The sequence below is a fragment of the Hemicordylus capensis genome, chromosome 6 (genome assembly GCF_027244095.1).
Source record: "Hemicordylus capensis ecotype Gifberg chromosome 6, rHemCap1.1.pri, whole genome shotgun sequence".
Taxonomy (NCBI): Eukaryota; Metazoa; Chordata; class Lepidosauria; order Squamata; family Cordylidae; genus Hemicordylus; species Hemicordylus capensis.
The window spans coordinates 35977336-35997064 of record NC_069662.1 but is presented as its reverse complement, the minus strand read 5'-3'; the positions used below and the strand labels follow the sequence as shown (position 1 = coordinate 35997064).

Here is a 19729-nt window from a genome sequence, read left to right as displayed (position 1 = left end):
GGATGTATTAACTACAGTCACCAGGCCAGCATGAGTGAGATTAGTAATTACTGTGCAAGTATTCTGTACACAAATTATACTGTAATTTCTCAATTACACAGATAAATTACATGGCATTCAAAACACTTAAATGAATCCTGCTACATAAGAGCTGTTTACAAAAAGAGTTATCACCCATGTTCTTGACAGAGGCTCTTAACAACTACATGGTGTTTTGTTTCTTGGTGGGTTACTTTTTTGACTGTCATGCAATTATGGATTGCTTCCTCTGTTAAAAGCACAGAGCAACCATAACCAAAAAGGTGGCAGTCTTAAAGTAATTCTTCCTCCTTTGAGATTCTTCAGTAGAGGGACTTCAAAGGGTGGCTCTAGTATGAGTCTGTTGAAGATAAAACAAGATTTGATTCTATCCTCTTAATGAATCCCCACAAAGGATTTCTGTCAGATTACAGGGTTCATTAATTTAGCGTGGCTGGAAGGATGTTGTTGGCACTAATTACTGCTGTTGTGAGTTGTCGCTGTGATGATCTGATATACTTTTAAGCTTTACATAAGATAGTCTTGAATGGTGTACTTCTAAAATCACTGACCATCTAACTCTACTGTCTACCTTTGTGCTCGCTCACGCGCTCGCTCACACGCGTGCGCGCTCTCTCTCTCTCTCGCTCTCTCACACACACACACACACACACACACACACACACACACACACACACTTACCTACTGTCTATCCAACTATACAGATATCTGTAGGATGCCACTACTGTGCATCTGATGAAGTGGATTGCAGTCCACAAAGCTTATGCTACAATAAATGCCTTACTCTTTTAAGGTGCTACAAGTGTCTGCTTTTCTTTCTCGTGCTCATTTACATGGTACTCTAGTATGGTATTGACATCTTAAACTTCATGGAGTCCTGCACATCACAGTTGCAAGCTGTATATGCTGTGGATGAAATGGGTTACCCAACGTAGTTAACACTTTTATAAATGTTGTAATTAGCATGTAATTAAAATTCCCATTGAAGAAGGTAAAGTTGTATCAGTGTAATGGTACCTCCACTTTAACCTTTATTTGTAATTAGTGCTGCAACATTAATCAATCAGTTGGTTAGATTAATTTATGTATAATGTTGACTAAAAAGGTGCTCCTGATTAATCAAGCAGCAGATATATGTTTATATTAAAGCTGCAGATGGCAAACAACATCTTAAAAGAGGCATTCCCTTTTTCTCTCATGCAACAGGGAATATCTCTTCTAAGATGGTACCTGCTATGACATTTTTGTGTATGATCTAAAAAAGTATGCTTCAGATATATAATTTTTAGTCACAAGTAAATTTAATTGATAGATTAATCAACTAAAACTCATATGATTAAACAATTAAGGTTTATTTAATCAGGTGACAGTTCTGCTTGCAAAATGATAACCACTTTCTCAGGAAATTGCACTGCTCTGCATTTCAGTTCAGATATCTGCAGCCTACTCAGACACACAATACTAAACAGCATTTGCTACTCACTCACATACCTTTCTGTAATTCCTATTCACTTATGCACACCCTATACTTTGCAACTTACATAAGCTCAAGTATCTATGGATTGATTCTTGGTTTATAGACTACAGCACGTTGACTCCTGATTCTCCATGCAACAGTACATCATCTATTAGGTGGGAGAAAGTGCTGCTGTTGACTGTGTGTAAACTGCCTTCTGGGTCTTGTTCTACCCAGCACTTAAGACCAATGAAACGGAAAAGTATACACAAATGTATATTAAGACTAATGCGGCTGGGAGAATATTGATCATGTGGAAGTCTATCTTTTGCTCATTTCCCCATTTTATCTTCAAACTGAAGCATATTTGTTGGGTTAAGACTTTCAGAACTGCTTAACTCTCTCCTCTTAGCTTGATCATAAGGGATGACTTGAAGAGAGACTGGCTTTTTAGAACAGAGATTCTGTCCCATTAGAAGGTGAAGAATGCTGCTTGGTAGCGCCAGACAGAACTGAGCAAACCTTCAGAGCTATTTTAAGTCTGGCTCAATTATGCTGGAAGGAAGCCGTGCACTTTTTGAGAATGTGGATGTGGATTTTGAAAATAGCTGAGTTGAACTGGAAGGTGATTTTGTTGCAACAGAGATGAAAGAAAGTGGTACTGGGCTAAGGAGAATCATGTCACTTGATCTGAGTTATAAGGAGATTCTGCTAATGGCCTACGATATTTTGGGTGGGAAATCCATACAGTGCTCTTCCCCCTCCTCTCTCCCTCCAGGATGATAATGATAGAAACACAAACTAAATAAGTCAGTTCACATGCTGCCCTTTCATGGAAAGTTGACCAGACTGCCTCACCCTGCTGAAAGGTAAGACCAGCCCTGGAAGTGAGACATAAGATTTGGTTGAGCTGCACTGAATTGCTCACTTCGGGGGGAAGCAAAAAGGAAAAGGATGTGTCATTCCTGGCCATTCTTGCTTGCTTTGTGAGGGACTGAGGGATAGTTTTGCACTGAGCTGTCTGGGTAGAAAAGAAAGCAGTCTTGTAAACAACACCCCAAAAGTTATATATGCATCACAGTTTCCCTTTGGTGTAAGAAATGAACACATCCCCACCCCATCTCTTCCAGTGTGAGTTTCTGGCAACATGAGGGCTATCTACCTGTTTATGGGATCTAAGCGAAGAGGTCCAGCTTAATGGGACAGAAGGAGACTGATGCTCCCTGCAGCCGCCAACCTCATTCTGCAGATACATTAACAGTTCCCCCTCTGTGTGATGACAATGTACCCTGTGATCCCCTGATTCAGATGTGGTTGGCTTACTGCATTCCCTTATTTATCCCCACTCTTGCTATTTGAGGCCTGGTTGCTCTGGGTATGTTCCATTCCGCACTCCAGCAGATGTAACCCAAGTACACATTGCTGTGATTTCATGGAGGCATCTTCATGCCAAGGCCTCTTTGACACATGGGAGGGTGGAGGGTGACCAGGCAGAGGGGGAGTAAAAGGAGCAGAGAGGAGGCACCCTTTCTGAACTGACTGTGCCCTAAGCCAACTAAGGAAGGAGCAGAGCAACAGGGCGTGTGTTTCTGAGGAACCATCTCCTTGCAACATAGTCCATGTGATTCAGTTTTTTCTGTCTTGTCTGCTCCAGTGGAAACCCACTGTGACTTGTCCCATCCCAAATTTAGACACAGCTGTCTCTCCAACTCCCTCTCCCAAACTGCTGTGAAATGTTTGCTTCAGACTCATTACCGTCTTTGGGATTTTAGACCCCAACAGGAGACCAGTTTTGTGGCTAATCTATTGTGTAGTTAGGCAGAACCTTCTGGTTAAGACACTGAGATGCAAAGACGGTCAGGCTAGGATGCTGGGGATCAGATGTTTGAATGGGCAGGGTGGTCACACTTGGGTCACAAGACGTTTGTTGGGCGCTTCTGAGTTGCCCATGGGCACCATGCCATCTAGCAGTTCTGAATTGGGCACAGTTAGTGTGGAGTCCTCATGGTGGTGTTTCTCCCTGAGGTGAGCCCTCTCCCGGATGGCGGCAGGGGCAGGGGATGGCGGTGGGCTATATGGACAAGTAGTGATGTGGGTATAATTGCCTTGGTCCTCACACTCAGTCTCACGGTGATAGAAGTAACTGAAGTTGGAGACAATGACAGGCACTGGCAGGGAGATGGTGAGTACTCCAGCAATGGCACACAGGGAACCCACAATTTTGCCACCAACAGTCTCAGGGTACATGTCACCATACCCCACGGTTGTCATGCTGACCACTGCCCACCAGAAGGCTGCAGGGATGCTGGTGAAGTTTGTGTCATCATGGTCAGCTTCAGCAAAGTAGACAGCACTTGAGAAGAGGATGACTCCGATGAAGAGGAAGAAGATGAGTAAGCCAAGCTCCCTCATGCTAGCTTTGAGTGTTTGTCCTAGGATCTGCAAGCCTTTGGAGTGCCTGGAGAGCTTGAAGATTCGGAAGACTCTCACCAGCCGGATGACCCTGAGGATTGCCAAGGACATCGCAGGCTGGCCAACACCGCGTTGGCGAGCAAATTCGGTGCCCAGGGCTACAAAGTAAGGGATGATAGCCACAAAATCAATCATGTTCATAATGTTCTTGAAGAAGGCCGGCTTGCTTGGACAGGCCATGAGCCGCACTAACAGCTCAAAAGAGAACCAGCAGATACAAATAGTCTCGACAACAAAGAAGGGATCATCAAAATGGTTCTTTGATGGTGCAACATGAGATATGCTGGTGTTTGAGCGATGATGAACCATCTGTGGAAAGCAGGAAAAGCAGAGAGAGAAAGATTAACACATGACTGTGATAAGACATACTAAACCTGAAATATTTTTTAAATGAGCCATATATTGCAAAGCAGTAGAACCATTTGGGAAGGTGGATTCAGCCCTGTTCCCTAAGACACCAGCACCTACTACCTCCGTATAAGGGTGCCATCCTTTCAGTCTCCTCCCCAGGACAACTGCATTGTCCTCTGGTAAGGGCAACAAAGACATCCCATTTCCCCCATAATTCCCAGTACTCCCATCAGAGCCACAAGTATCATTCTATAGTAGCCTTTTGCCCACATTACAGCCCAAACACCCATCCTAACTCCACCTCATGGTCATGACTGGTTCTCCATTTGGGCAGATGAAGCAACTGTCCAGGGTACCAAACCAAAGGCTGCTGCCCAGGCAGCTGTCAAATAGTGCTATCTCTCTGTCTGTAGGCTGCAGAAGGGAAACAAACAAGGAGGTCTGCCAGAGAGACATGTTTATGGAACCACCTCTGGACTTTTAGGAATATAGGAAGCTGCCTTATACCAGGTCAGACCACTGGTCCATCTAGCTCAGTATTGCAACTCTGATCTATACATATGACAAAAGAGGAATGCCAGGTGTGGGAAGAAAGAAAGGAATGGAGTTAGACTCTGATCGGAGGCCTCAAATGCTTCTGCTCCAGGCACACAGACAGATAAAATGCTGAGAGCACCTTTTCAAAGGAAGTAGCTTCACATAACTCAGGTATTCTCTGTAGGTGAGCATGTGTAGGGATATAAATATGCAGATGAGACATACACTTAGAATGTCATCATACAGAGGGCAGAAAGGGGAGGGAAAGATGGATATTAATAAGCTAGATGGGTCTTTGGTGCCTTTTGGAGCACAGAGGGGTAGTGAGAGGAGGATAATATCTGTATGCTACAGATTTATTTCAAGACAGTGGCTACAGGGAGCCAGCCTGTGGGTGGCGGAGGAGGAGGGATACCAGGTTGGCCTAGATATTCCGATGGGGAATCAAAGCTGTTTCTAAAGACTGGAGAAAAGCCGAATGTCAAGGTCATATGTCCCTCCCAACTCTGTCCTCTGGTCAGCTCTAATTTCTTGGCTCACTAATTTTGACTCCTGTTCACTATGTAAGCAGGGCTTGTTTGCTTTGCAAGTTAAGTGTGTGGTGGATTAAGGGGAACTCTGTCTCAGACCTGTTCAAGCCCTTTGATTGGGTCAGGCCACCTAATGTCTGTCTGTAGTAGACACTGAGGTCCCCCCTTTCCAACTCAGCCTGGTGGACTGGGGACTGGAATACAGAGGATTTCCTTCCATTTGTGGCAGAAATCATATTGTGTCTATTTCCCAAGAAATCTTGCTTGTTGTGTGCAGCCTGTTCTGTGCATTCTTTTAATAAGCCACCCATCTGCCAGAGAGCTCAGAATCCATTCAGTTCTCAAGTCTTTCATCCAAGCCCCAGATATGATGCCTTCACATCCTTCTCTATAACCCAGAGCACAATTATTTGCATATCTTACATCCTAGTTCAAATCTCTCACAGCCCTTGAAGGCTTGTACCCTATATGGTTTCATCATCCAGTGGAGAAACCACAGACTTCTGCTACATCTGGATATCCCATGGCTGTGGCTATATATCATATGCCATGAACTGCAGAATATATGAACCACAATGGAAATGCTATGTATTGATTATACATTTTAACCCTGCCTTCTCTTTCAAGGAACCCAAGGTGATATACACAGTTGTCCCTTCCTAGAGAGTACCCTTGTAACAACTCAGTAAGATAGGTTAGCAAAATAGGAAGCTGCCATATACTGAGTCAGGCTGTTGGTCCATCTAGCTCAATATTTTCAACCCAGACTGGGAGTGGCTCTCCAGGTTTTCAGATAGGAGTTGTTTTCTGTTCTTCCTGGTGATGCCAGGGATTGAACTGGGGTCCTTCCGCATGAAAGACATGTGCTCTGCCACTGAGCTACAGTTCCCCGCTGCCACCATAGTCAGTACAGGCATTGTGCTAGATGTCACGTTGAAGCTCTGTAGTTGGAACTCCCAATGTAACTTTCTTTTTACAAAAGCAGGCTGCAGGGGAGTGTTTTGTATCAGGGCTGTGGCATGGGGAAAAGGGGAGTCCATCCTTTCCCCCTATGCTGACTTCCCAACTTAAATTCCGGTCCCTGAAGCCATGGGCAGGAGTTTTGCCCTACACAGCTAGTGGCAACTTCAGGGGGACAACCTGGATTAAGGCTGTCGCATCGGGGGAGTATTAGACCCTCCCTCCCTCCATGCTGCAGCCCTAATCCGAACTTGAGTTCCCTTGTGACTACTTTTACAAGAAGAAAAAGTATATTAAGAGTCTCAGTCATGGAGCTCCAAGATAATGGCCCGGTTTACACAATCATTCAAATCTAAGTTTAATCTGGGTTACCGACAGCAGGGACTCGGTAGTCAGGGCTGGCATTATTTATGCACAGGCTTAAATAAAACAAGTATTTCTTTCAAGTATGAAATAAAATAAAATACATCATCCATGTTAGACTGCAAGTACAGGAGCAAAACTCACTGGCATTACAAAGAAAACTACAGCCTTTGTAAATGTTAGAAGAGAACTACTATTAAAACAAATATGCATAGACTGCTTTTCAACAGAAGTTTTGTTGGTTTACTTAGAAAATAAGTATGAAAGAAAGATGGTTCCCTGTCCCAAAAGGGCTTGCAATCTAAAAAGAAACATAAGGTAGAAGGCAACAACAAACACTGGAGGGATGCTGTGCTGGGGCTGGATAGGGATAGTTACTCTCCCCCTGCAAAATACAAGAGAATCACCCCTTTAAAAGGTACTCAGCAGGGAACTAAAGAGTAATAGTCATCTCAGATTAACCGAAGAAAAGGTCTTGAAAAATTGCAAATCTACAAGATCTTGAAAAATTACAAAACCATAACAGTGGCCATGGATCCTTCTTCCAAGGTGTAATCCTAGCTATACCAACTCAAATGGTTTTGGTGTTTGAGGGGAGAATATACATAACAAATTGGTGTATGTAATAAAAGCACAATTAGGTTGTTCACATTATCTGGCTGGGGAGGATTGGCAGGGAGGCAGGCTCCTACCTGCTTCCCCACATACAATCTCCCTTCCTCTTACAGTTCTGCCGCTTGCTTGGCATGCGAGCGGCAGAGCCGGGAGCTGGAGGAGGAAGTCCTTTGGTACCCCGCGATTTTTGGATTGTGGGAGCGGGGTGCATTGGGGGATTCTCCTGCTGACGAGTGCTCTTGCTGTCTGGCTTTGTGAACGCTTGGGCTGCAGTCAGTTCTTGGCTAGTTCTTGGAGACAAAACAGCTTCAGAAGAAGAACTGGCAGATGAGTTGATGAAAAGATCTCTTAACCTTGCAGATACGTACCTGGAACTGCATTGGAGAGGGGGAAGAAAAACAGCGGGGGGGGGGGAAATTCCAGGGTAAAGTGATGTGCGTGGTATGAGTCATGTGCGCGCGCAAACACACACAGCCATTTATGCACTGCAAATGCCACCCCTGAGCTGTTTTGCCTTGAAGAAGCAATCATCACCTTTTATTAGATGGGTTTGCATATAATATGTCATTTTGGCCTGAGGGGGAGAATCCAAATGGTGCCCCCATGGTAGGAAAAATGCAACAATAAATTACATAATTGCCCTTTAAATCATCCTCTAAAATCAGGGTCTGCCCTGCCCTGCCTGATGATAGGGCCAACTTTGCCCAGATTTGCTGCTTACTTCATACATATGTATATATCAGCAAATTGGACATTGGGTCCACCATCAGTTTTGGCCCTCCCTCCTGTTACAGGTGGGATTTCTGACATTTAAAATATATATATTTTTACCGAGGTGTGTGTGTGTAGACAGATATAAGTTCACCTTGCCCCTTAAATAACTAATTCCCAAAAACAACTGAAAAACTGCTTTAGGGATAGAGAGAAGGTATGTCATGGGTGCTGGCCAATAGGCTGGTTTGAATGAGATAGAGAAAGCATGTGTTTATTGAATGCTGAGGGCACTTTCAAACTGGCCTCACTTCTCTTAACCTGTTAAATCTTGCTCTCATAGACTCTCAGCAAATTGAATAAATAACCACAACACGGAAAGAGTAATTCTAAAGTTTCCTTCAAACTAGGCTGGCTCCAAAGGCCCTCAACAAGCTGCCCCATTTGAGCCTATGTGCATGCGCTCAGAGAGAGAACTGTCTGCCACCACCAGGCTCTGGGTGCAGAGGTGGTCTCAGAGATAAATAGTGGGCCCTTCTGAGGCCCTTGGCCTCTTGAGGTGATGCCTGCTGTGGGTCAAAACTAGTAGAAAAGATACCGTAGAAAAGTTAGCTAGGGCGTTTCCCACACAGGGTTTTTTGCTTGCATCTCCTCTGGAAGGAGATGAGATATCAGCCAGATTTACCCACAAGGGCATGTTCACACATCGGACAGATTTAACCTGAAGTCCCTGCGAGCTATCAAGGAACACTTCACACACAATTCGGGTTATTCATTGTATGATAGAGTGTAGCCCGATTTATATCCAGGGTAAAAAAAAATCCAACTTTTTGTGTCGTTTTTGGAGGGCAACTTCAAACTTGCAATAGAGCCTCATGGTAAACTCATGGTAAAACCTGCTGTGTGAAAAACGCCTAGGACAACAGAGAAGGAAAGGGTGTGTGTGGCAGGTGGGGGGGGAGTACGCATTTCTTAGCATGAGTCTCAAATACAACAAATTTTAACAATTTCAGAGATTAACATGACCTTATTAGAGAGTGGGGGAGAAAAATTAATCAGTGTAGAAAATAAGCAACAGAAAATGAAGCCTCAAGGCACAAGATTTGGCATGAATACTGAACAAGAAAACGGACACAGAGGATCCAGCTGGAACTAAAATTAAATCCAAACTTGTCTGGATTTTCAGACTTCCAAATCCAAAATTTCAATGTTTAATTTTCAAGGATAATTTAAACATTAATTACACAGTAGTGAATAGCAAAAACATTAAACACCTCCTTGCTAAAGGCATTATTGTATGGTGGGGTCTCCCAAGAAAGGGTACTAGTACCCCTGGGGTACATGAAGGGCTCCCAGGGGGCACTCAGAGCCCTCCTGCCTCCCCACACTACAGCCACACTGATCATAATCCATCCTATTGAAATTAAGAAAGCAAGTTTACTTAAAATGGGAATAACTTGAAAAGTTTATTTCAATAGGCGTACTCACAGAAAACTTAGTCTGGATGTAAGCCAGCAACTGGAGTAACCTGCACCATAACTAACATTTAAATTGTTGTGTGTGCACACACACAACACACACAATATCTCTATGGGGTACCTGAGCTGAAGGTTAGCAACAGAAGGGGTACACTCATTAAAAAGGCTGGGAACCCCTGTTTTACTGCATAGCCCGAAACAACTCTGTTGCTTCTGATCATAGCAGCCAAAGATACATTGCTTTCATCAGCCTGGGAAGGGCAAGGGGTGGGATTTCCATTCAACGGCAGAGGGAACGAGTTTGAAGCAGTGATACCTATGCCTCAGTTTATACCTCTGCTATATACCCCTGCTAACTAAGCAAAACAACACTGTTTTGCTTAGGTGATTCTCTTATATTTAGCAGGGGGAGAGCAACTGGCCCTACCCAACCTCAGCACAGCATCCCTCCAGTGGCTGTTGCTGGTATCTGCCTTATATTTCTTATTGTGAGCCCTTTGTGGAAAGGGACCATTTTATGTATGTATTATTTATTTTTCTATGTAAACCACTTGGAGAACTTTGGTTGAAGAGTGGTGTATAAATATTCATAGTCGTAGTTTAACTGCACAGATTGCACTTGGGCCATTACATAAAGCAGCTTTGCTTAATACAGTTCCAAGCAATCAGCCTCTGGTGTTGGCGGCTTTCTAGACAGCGGTGACCAAAATAAGGCAACAAAATCCAGAGATATGTCAGCTTCTCAGTTTCTGAGTGGATGTGGGGAGGCCAGAACTTGGAACACTGAAAGGCATGCCATGTGACTTGTGTAAGGGTTAACTCAGGGCTACACAATTTTGGTCCTCCAGCTGTTTTTGGACTACAACTCCCACCATTCCCAGCCACAGTGACCAATAGTAAGGGATGATGGGAGTTGTAGTCCAAAGTTGTGCAGTCCTGGGCTAACTGCATCTTGTGGGGGAAACTAGCTCCACACAGACTGTTCTCCACTTGAATCTCTTCAGAGGAAGGGATTTAACGTACTGACCCCTCAAATGGAAGTATAGAGTATATGCTACCCTTTTTGAAGAAAGTTTTGGTTCCAGTAGTTATGAACCTCCACCTCAGAACTCCTTAGCAAGCAGTTTTCTGGAGATGACTGGATTTTGTCTAGATGGTTCCAATAACAACATGACCCACTATACAAAATACAATCTCAGCAGACTTTTGGAAGTTTCTTAACTTTAACATCAGGCCTTAACCCTCACTCTTCTTTTCACCGATCAAATTATAAGAAAAAAATTGATGGATTTTAAAATATTATTAATTTTATCCTCATTTGCAGATGACTGGATTTTGTTGAGGTGGTTCCGATAACAACATGACCCACTATACAAAATACAAAAAAGAGGTGTCTTTTTTACATGTTGATATGTTGTACTGGCCTCTGGTGCTACTCCTTTTTCTTATTAATACATTAGTTTGGATCAGTCTGCAGGCAGCATGACTCTCATTAATGCCAGGGCAGAGCAGGAGAGAAGAGAGCAGTGCAATCCGAGCTGCCATGGGAACAGAGGCACCCCCTGGCTGATTAGGGCAAGCCCCTACTGGACCAGGGTGCAGACACAGTCTTGATTAACTCCTCACATACTTTATCTGCCCTCACAATCAAACAATCAAGATGCTTAAAAGGTGGTTTTCTCCTCAGCTTTTGCATTCATGACTTATGCAAGTGTTCTCGGAGGCCCATTGCTTCAGCAATCACAGAATACTTAGCATTCGTACAGCACTTTCCAAGGATCCAAAGCGATTCACATGTATTATCTTATTATCCTTAGGACAACCCCTGTAAAGTAAGTAAATATTATTTTGCACATTGCAGCTGGGGGCGGGGGGTGAGGCTGTAAGGCAGTGGTTTGCCTAAGGTCACCTAGTACATTTGTGGCAGAGGTGAGATTTCAGCCAGGGAGTTCTTGATTTGTAGCTCATTCTCTTAGCCACTCTGCTATACCCCAACTTTCTGGCCACATTCTCATATAAAGCAAAACCAGAGCTGATGGGCCAGAGGTTGCCAAACCTCTGGAGAGAGGGAGGAGCCTCCCTCTCCTCGCATTTGGACACAGGGTATCCAAATGCAGGACACCCTGTTCAAACTCCAGTTCTGCACGGACAGTGACCCAAGGTTTCACTCTCATATAATTCATGAAACTCCAATTTGAACCCTCAGGTTGTTGTGAGTTTCGCCACTCCAACCCAAGGCTTCAGTTTCCCAGTGTTACATGTGAATGCAGAACTGGAGACTCCTTCCTCTCTCCGGCCATGATTGGCTGTGTGGGCTGTCCTTCATACAAGAAGGAAGCCCACACAGCCAGTTCTCCCTCCTCTCTGCAGTCACTCAGACTGCACAGAGCCCACTCTCAGTTACATCTGAATTCGGACAGGAGAGTGGAACTGCAGGTTCATTGGACCTGCTGTTCCATGTTACATGTGAATACAGCCTCCCTCTAAGGGACTCTTCAAAACCTTCTTTAGTACTGCCACCTAAGATCATTCAACTGCAGACATGGGACTGAACCAGGAACCTTCTGTATGTAAAGCACGTGCTTTATCGCTGAGCTCTGGTCCCTCTCACAAAGTGTGGGGTGGAATGGGGGGGTGCGATCTTAAATAGCAAATCACTCTTTATTACTGGCAGAATCCATGCACAGGAAAGGTATCTTTCAGCACTGAAACTGTTCCTTGAAATACAGGCATTTAAATTGCCTAAAATCAGGATGTGGTTCCAAAGCCTCAAATTGCTTTCACGTGTGAAGCTTAAACTGGTTTTTTTGCATTTTCCACATCTGTATTTCAAACGCAATGCCTACATTGACTAGAATGTGTACTGAAAATGTCTCTCTTCCATTTTCTATCCCACATTGACAGCATTACACATGCACAGTAACAGAGACTCAAAGGTATTTAAAGTATCATGTGTGTCCATTCTTTTTGTTCTGCCTGGGGTGGGTAGCAGCATAAACTCAAAACTTTACTTATCATACAACAGAAGTGGGGGTCTGGGACCTATACTGCCTTGTTTTACACATCTGACTACCTGATTAACATGATACTAAACTCTACCTGCACATGAAATTTGCACACACAGTGGGGTGAGACACACTGCAGACGGCACAGTATATCTAGGAGTACAGCTCCATGATCTTGCGACTGTTGTGAAATGTGTCTACCCTGTAGTAAACTGGTCATGTGACTGCTTACCATGCAACTTGAGTTCAGAGTATCCCACATTCAAAATGTCGCCATGAAACATTTGTTGCTAAGTTAGCAGGGACACAATAAATGTGTGGTGATCTGTAAAATATAGATTACAGGCCGAGCATCCCAGCAATTGCTGTATCACACAGGTGGACTCCTTCTCCCTGACCACTGGAATCCCCATCCAGATGTTTTCTGTTTTCTACTTTAGATTTCCTCTGTACCATATTGTGACTACAAATCTGTCTTTGAAAATGAATTTTGTTTAAAGTGCTGGACTTTAACTATAGCTGTACTAATATCTGAAAAGGTACTAATTGAATCATCCTAAATGCACCCCCCCCCGCAAGAAAACATTCCTTTGTGTTATTAACTGAGAAAAATTCTAAACTTCACGAAAGAGATTCAACCCCCACTTTAACTAAAGAATTAGATTATCTGTTGTAATTAGTTTTCAGTTAATTTGAAAAAAAAAAACACAAGAGAGTTAATGAAGTAAAAACATCTTTAATCAATTAACATCCACCCCCTTCCCCCAGGCAAAAAGCCTATTGGCTAATGGTGTGTGTATGCTTCAAACAATGGTACATATGAATCAGTTGCCCTCATGCTAGTCCCCATGCTTCCTAAAGAGAAACATGTCCCTGATTCCTTGACCTGCAGGGAGGACATGTTTTCACTTTAACAGAGTGCTTCCAGAGTGCAGGGGAAAGCTCTGAAATATTTGTGCTCTTGCACAAGAGCACCTTCTGAAGGAGCACAAGGACTAATGCGGAGGCTACCATGGCATGCTAGGTGAAGCTGTAAGCGCACACACAATGTTAATCAGGATGTCAGTCGCTGTCACCTGCAAGCCATTGGCTCAGAATACTGAAAATAACTGAGAGTCACAAATATTTTCACATCTGAGGGGGAAGATGCCAGCAACAGAATGTTAGCAAATAGTGACGCTTCTTTCAGTTTGGCTAGGAGAAAACATCATACACCACCTCGGGACTGAAAGGAATGGCAAAGATGAGGTGCTGTGTAATCAGGCAGGTTGAAGCAGGGCAAGGCTGGCTCCAGAACTGAAGAAACCCTCAGGAAGGTGTCCTCCAAATAGGTTGCCTCCTACTTTGGTGGGCCACCTCATTTTGGTGGTGTGTGTGGTGTTAGATGTGGGCTTTTATTTTTCTCTTGCATCCACTGCCACCAAGGTAAGGGTAGGGAGGTCCTTCCAGCCAGTGGCTGCTGGTACTTGGTTGTGCCCAATCCTTCCCCAGGGTCCAGGGCAGGTATCAGTGGTGGGTGCTTGGGCCTCAGCAGCTGCCCAAAGGTGCAATTTGCTGATCAAGGCCCTGCGTTAAGGGCTGAGAAGCAGAGTGAGTAGACGGTCAAGAGGTAGGGGATCTAAGGACAGGGAATCTAAGAAATAGGGCCAAAAGGAGGGAGCCGAAGAGGCCATAGTTTGCTCGGGCCCAGAGCAAAGGATTGGTGGAAGAGAGAAGGGGAAGGAAAGAGAGGCAGGAAGCTGAGGAAAGAAGGGCAATGCCCCTAGGTTCACAAGAGCCCCTAGGGATAGAGAAGGTGTGTGTTGTTGGTAGAAAGAAGATCTTTGGAAGCATGAATTACTATGAGTCAGGAAGCCAAGGGGCAGGGAAGGGAAGGATGACTCTTAAAGACCCATAACATTCTTTCTGCCACCTTTGGCAAGTAATAAAAATGGCAAATCAAGTTTATTTATTTTTTAAAATCCAGGATCAGATTTTAGAATAAAATGTGCAAATTAACCATGTCTCCCTGAAAGAGGAAAATGGCTGGTCTTTGCAACATCATTTGGAGTGCAGAATTAGGACTCACCCGTTTCCATGCCTGCCTGTGTACATGACAGGGTGCCAGCACTGAAATAGGGATGGAGCGGGGGAGTGCCTTGTGTGGGGAAGAAGCCTTGGCGACACATGATGGAGGAGGGGCTGTGGGGTGCCTGCATGGCGGTGTGCCCCACAGGGATTCCCCTCTTGGCCTCAGAAGTCAGGTCCTTCTGGCCTTCAAAGCCAGGGAGATTACATCAGTTATCCTTTCCCACTTTGCTGCGGTCAAAAAGGCCGAGTCCCTGGGTGGTGGACGCAGCAGTGAGGGTGTTAATCCTGCCCACCTGCTCATAACCCAGGCCCACTGCTGTCCAGCTAACAGCAGGTTAGTGCCAGTCACCCGCTACTTGTTAGGAAAACAGGCGCCAGAAGAGTCTTTGCCAGACACCCAGGACTCCCCCCTCCCACCAATCTGTGAGGTGGGGACTGGGACAATCTGCAAAGTCTGAGTTGAAAATTCTGAGGCAGAATGGCTGCTGGTTAAAGAAGATCGAGCCAGGGCTCCAGATTGGGCCTTCTAAGGAAAGGGTCCAAAAGGTTGAAGCAGACTTGTTTTGGGGAAACTACGTATTGTACACAAACCTGCGTAACTGAGCCTCAATGAGCAGCTTTAGGAAACCAAAGCAATTCAGGAAGGCGTGTTTTTCCATGGGGAAGCGGCAGCGGGAAGGAGTGCCAAACTCTTCCCCAACCTGCCATTTTTTCACTGCAATCTTCCTCTCCTTGCTATCCTGCAGTTCCTCCTATGGGGTTCCAGGTGCATGTCTGAGACTGTTTGAGAGTCAGAGCTGATTCCAGATTTTCTAGGGAAAGTGTTGGGGCTCCATGGGTAGAAGTTGGAAACCAATACTCCCTCTGAGTTCTGCTCCCATATCTATCATTCACAGGGCAGAACTACAGTTGTCTCAATGATCAGTAATGTGGGTACAAGATGGTGGAGGCACTTAACAGGAAACAGAAAGGAACAGGAGGAAGGGATGCTTAACTCCACTTCACCACCCACTTTCACCCACATAATCCCAGGCCTTTCCCCCTCCAGGCTTTTTTGTAGTTGCAGAGCCTGTTGTGGGGGGTGAGGAGTGGGGAAAACGTGTGTGTGTGTGTGTGTGTGTGTGTAGAATTGGCAGACAGGGGAAGAATTAAGTACTTACATGCTGTGCATCAATTCTCCCCTGCAAATACTCCTGTGCCTGCACCAATGATAAGAGGCAAAGAAGGTGTGGGAATCCCTTGACATCATTGGTGGGATTGTGAGAGAGAGAGACAGACCGTCAAACAGACAATGCATTGTCCCTTTCCTGTGTGAGGTACCTGACTACAATTGAACTCAGTGGTCGTTTGGAATAAGTGAAGTGCTGATGCTGCTTAAACTTATTTGAAAGCCATATCTTTTAACCAGGAAACCTCACACATGAATCCTGGATATGTGGGTTATGGTTACTCACTGATGGGGAAAAATGCATTCTGCACATATTTAGAGGCACTCTTTTCTGTATGTTTACCTCATTACAAGTTTATCCTTGGCTCAACAAAATTTCTTCCCCTACTCCCAGGATGATAGAATCTCCCCCATTCCTCTTAAGGCACCCAGTCCAAATACATCCCACAGTGACCTTGCTACCCACTCTTACAGGATCAATCCTTCTGGTACAGTAATATCCCAACTTGTAAGTATGTAATTATGTATTATAACTTGTAATTATGTTATGTATTACAGGATATTATCCTGTACTATCCCAACTTTCATTCACCATCCAATCCTTTGCATTCTTATTCCAGTGGCCTGCAGGGATCATGGTGTAAGTGGCAGAGAAGGCTGAACAACTGCCTGAAGATACATTGCATCCCCAGCAAAACAGCTCTTTTTGCCCTGTCAAGCTCCACCATGAAGCCACCTAATGATGCAGTGGGGAAATGGCTTGACTACCAAGCCAGAGGTTGCAGGTTTGAATCCCCACTGGTAGGTTTCCCAGACTATGGGGAACACCTATATCAGGCAGCAGCAACATAGGAAGATGCTGAAAGGCATCATCTCATACTACATGATAGGAGGCAATGGTAAACCCCTCTTGTATTCTACCAAAGACAACCACAGGGCTCTGTGGTCACCAGGAGTCGATACCAACTCGACAGCACACTTTACCTTTACCTCCACCATACAGATAGCAGTATTCCTGCTCTATCTCCTGCCCTAGTCCAACATCGGTCAGTGTTTGGGGGAATTACAATCAGGACAATTTCTTTGCTGCTGTTCATCCCACCAAGCTCAAAATAGGTCCAATTGCCACAAAAAATGAAGGACAAAGAAATGAAGGACAAGCAAAGAGATAGAAAGGTGTGGCCTTCCCACACTATCAAGAGATTCAGTGTGAGGCAACATGATCATGTCTGGGGGTTTGGGTACATCACACATATAATGGGGGCACTAGGAATGGTATATTGATTTGGGCTATACAACATTTACAGTGTGAAGGTTTGAAGCATCCTTTCACAATATTAAACCTCAAAGGGTAGAATCACACAATAGTTTCTCCTACCGCCAAGTGATTTTTTCCTGGTCATTTCATAATAGAAATGCCTGTGCAGCTTGGTCATGGGAAGAGTCCCATGTTGAGGTTGTGAACCCACCAACATTAAATCCCGGTGTATGTTGGAAGTGGACCCTTCCCATGACTTATATTCACGTGTACTCCTGTCCATATGGCAACAGCAAAAGTCATGTGTGAACCACCTTAAGTATCCTTTCTGAGTGGCCTCAAATTGCTGCTGAAAGAAGAAAGCTAAGGATGTGAAAACACAGCAAACAGGATTGCCAAATGATTTTTATTCCTGAGGCTCTGTTCCATATCCCAGGAAATTGCAGCCTCACAAAACATAGTTATGCATCCAGATTGTAAGAGTTTCAAACCACTTATTTCTGCAACTTTCACTCTGACCATGAGCTTCAGCTGTCCTAAGAGATGGACACAGGTCTCCTAGGGACAGAGGGGGATGGGAACAGGAATGCTGAAGTTTTTCAAATGTTCCTCTAATGTGACTCATCAATAGTCTTTTGAATTGCTACTTATTTTTTCCAATGTTTGACCCAGCAAAAAAACCATCCCCCAGTTCATTCCATATTAACTGGGAGTCACCAGGACTCACCTACAAGGTTCCCACAAAGACTAGTAAGGTCCAGTCCATTTTGAGAATGAATGTGGTAAACTTTTGGAGCAAAGAAGGCTTTAAGTAATATTTTTAGATGGGGGTCAATGGGCTGAAGACTTGCCTGCATCCCTATCACTTTTTAGCAATGAGATGTCCCAGACCTCCAATTTCCATGCATAGGCAATGGAATGAATGGAAAGCAAATAAACAGAAGAGCTGAAAGAAATTCTGAAAGCTAAAATTCTGACTGGATATCTTGCATATCAATGAATTCAAAATATGGAATGATTTTATTTTTCCAAGCCATGAATTTCAGTGGAGAAACTAGTTTTGGTGGCAATGATGGTAGCTGAATTTAAGTCTTAATGATGAAATCTTAGCAATGAAACCTTATTATAACTTTGATCATGTTTTGAAGCTTTAAAAAAACATTGAATTGTAAGTTTGACAATTTTGCTAAGGGAAAAGGAAGTCAGTTTTGAATGTACTCAACAGGTTATGTCAGCACCTCTAACAGAAGAAGGTGGAGAGAAGGAAAGACTGAGAGCAAGCACAGGCAAAGGGACCAAGATGACGCTCTCTACTCACCGGCAATGAGATGTCCCTTTCATCCCGAAAGTCAGGCAGGGTCTCCAGACAGAAGATTACAATGGAGATGAGGATGACCATAACTGAAATGATTGCAATGATTCGGGCACGCTGTGAACTCTCCGGATGCTCAAAGAGCAGCCACACCTGCTTGAGGAACTCCCTCTCAGGCATGGGTTGCTCTTCTTCCTTCATGAAGCCTTCATCATCACGGAATTTGGTGAGGGCCTCCTCCCCCAGTTGGTAGAACTTCAGTTCATCCATAAACACATCAAGGGGGACATTGGCTGGTCGTCGAAGCCGCCCTCCAGATTGGTAATAATACAGGATGGAGTCAAAGCAGGGCCGATTGCGGTCAAAGAAGTATTCATTGCGCAACGGGTCATAGTACTGAATACGGCGTCGCGGGTCCCCCAGTAAGGTGTCAGGGAATTGGCGCAAGGTCTTCACTTGAGTCTCAAAGCGTAGGCCTGAAATATTGATCACCACCCGCTCACAGCAGTCCTTGCGGGAATGCCCCCCACAACGGACAATGGGTTCATTGTCCCCTAACGGCAGCTTCTCCATAGCAAGGCTGGCAGCTACAGGGATCCTGGGATGAGGCTGGGAGCCATGATTGAAATTTCACCTCACCCCTGAGGCCCTATCCCCCTCCAAAGAATGGTTTCTGGCTTCCCTGAGATGCCTGTTAAGTTATTCCGTGCTGTACACTTTCCAATAGCAGTTCACTGACACCATTATCTGTATCTAAACTGATACGTTCTCTCCCTTCTTTTCCTGCCACCTTCGCTCTCCTTTCTCTCCTTTTACTGATTCATTCCATGCTTCAAACATATCAGGTCTAACTTCTGGCTTGATTCTCTCTCCTCCCTGCTTTGCTTCTTGTTCCTTTACTTCATGCTGTCTCCTTTTCTGATGATCTTGTTCTCTTAAAGCCTTTCTTCTGCCACTGACACCCACCTACCATCTCTCCTACTCTGTCCCCTTGCTTCACTGCATTCAGGTTTGCTTTGATTTTTCTAAAGGGGTTAGACCCCCAACTCTGGATCTCTCCCCCCGCACTGCCCTTCTCTATGTCCCCTTTCTGAGAACACCCCTGCCTTCCAGTGCCAGCGTCCAAGGTTTCTGCCTGTAAACACTTTCCCCAGACCTAGAGGTATCATGTTGCCCAGGACGGTACAGACTCTTGGCCCCCTTGCCAAACTCCCAGCACCGCCCCCATCCCCATGCCTAAAAGCAATCCCAGCAGGACTCTGATGGGGGAAGGGGGAGCTAAAAATAACTGGAATTGTGGTGACACAGGGGCAGGCAGAGTGCCCAGGGGCAGAGAAGAGAGTGGGCAGGGCACCTTCAGGATGGTAGAGAGGTCTGAGAGCCAGATCGCTTGTGCTCTCTAGA

The 19729-nt window shown here is 44.7% G+C and overlaps 1 protein-coding gene across 1 annotated transcript; it reads right to left on the bottom strand.

Moving 5' to 3' along the window:
* Window positions 1-1370: 1370 nt before the first annotated feature.
* On the bottom strand, window positions 1371-19471 carry KCNA7 (potassium voltage-gated channel subfamily A member 7). The gene is made up of 2 exons (XM_053259660.1): window positions 18332-19471; window positions 1371-4276 (listed from the first exon to the last, which is right to left on the bottom strand). Exons 1-2 carry the CDS (start codon window positions 18896-18898, stop codon window positions 3398-3400), a joined length of 1446 nt encoding a protein of 481 aa, XP_053115635.1. The 5' UTR covers window positions 18899-19471; the 3' UTR covers window positions 1371-3397.
* Window positions 19472-19729: the final 258 nt, after the last annotated feature.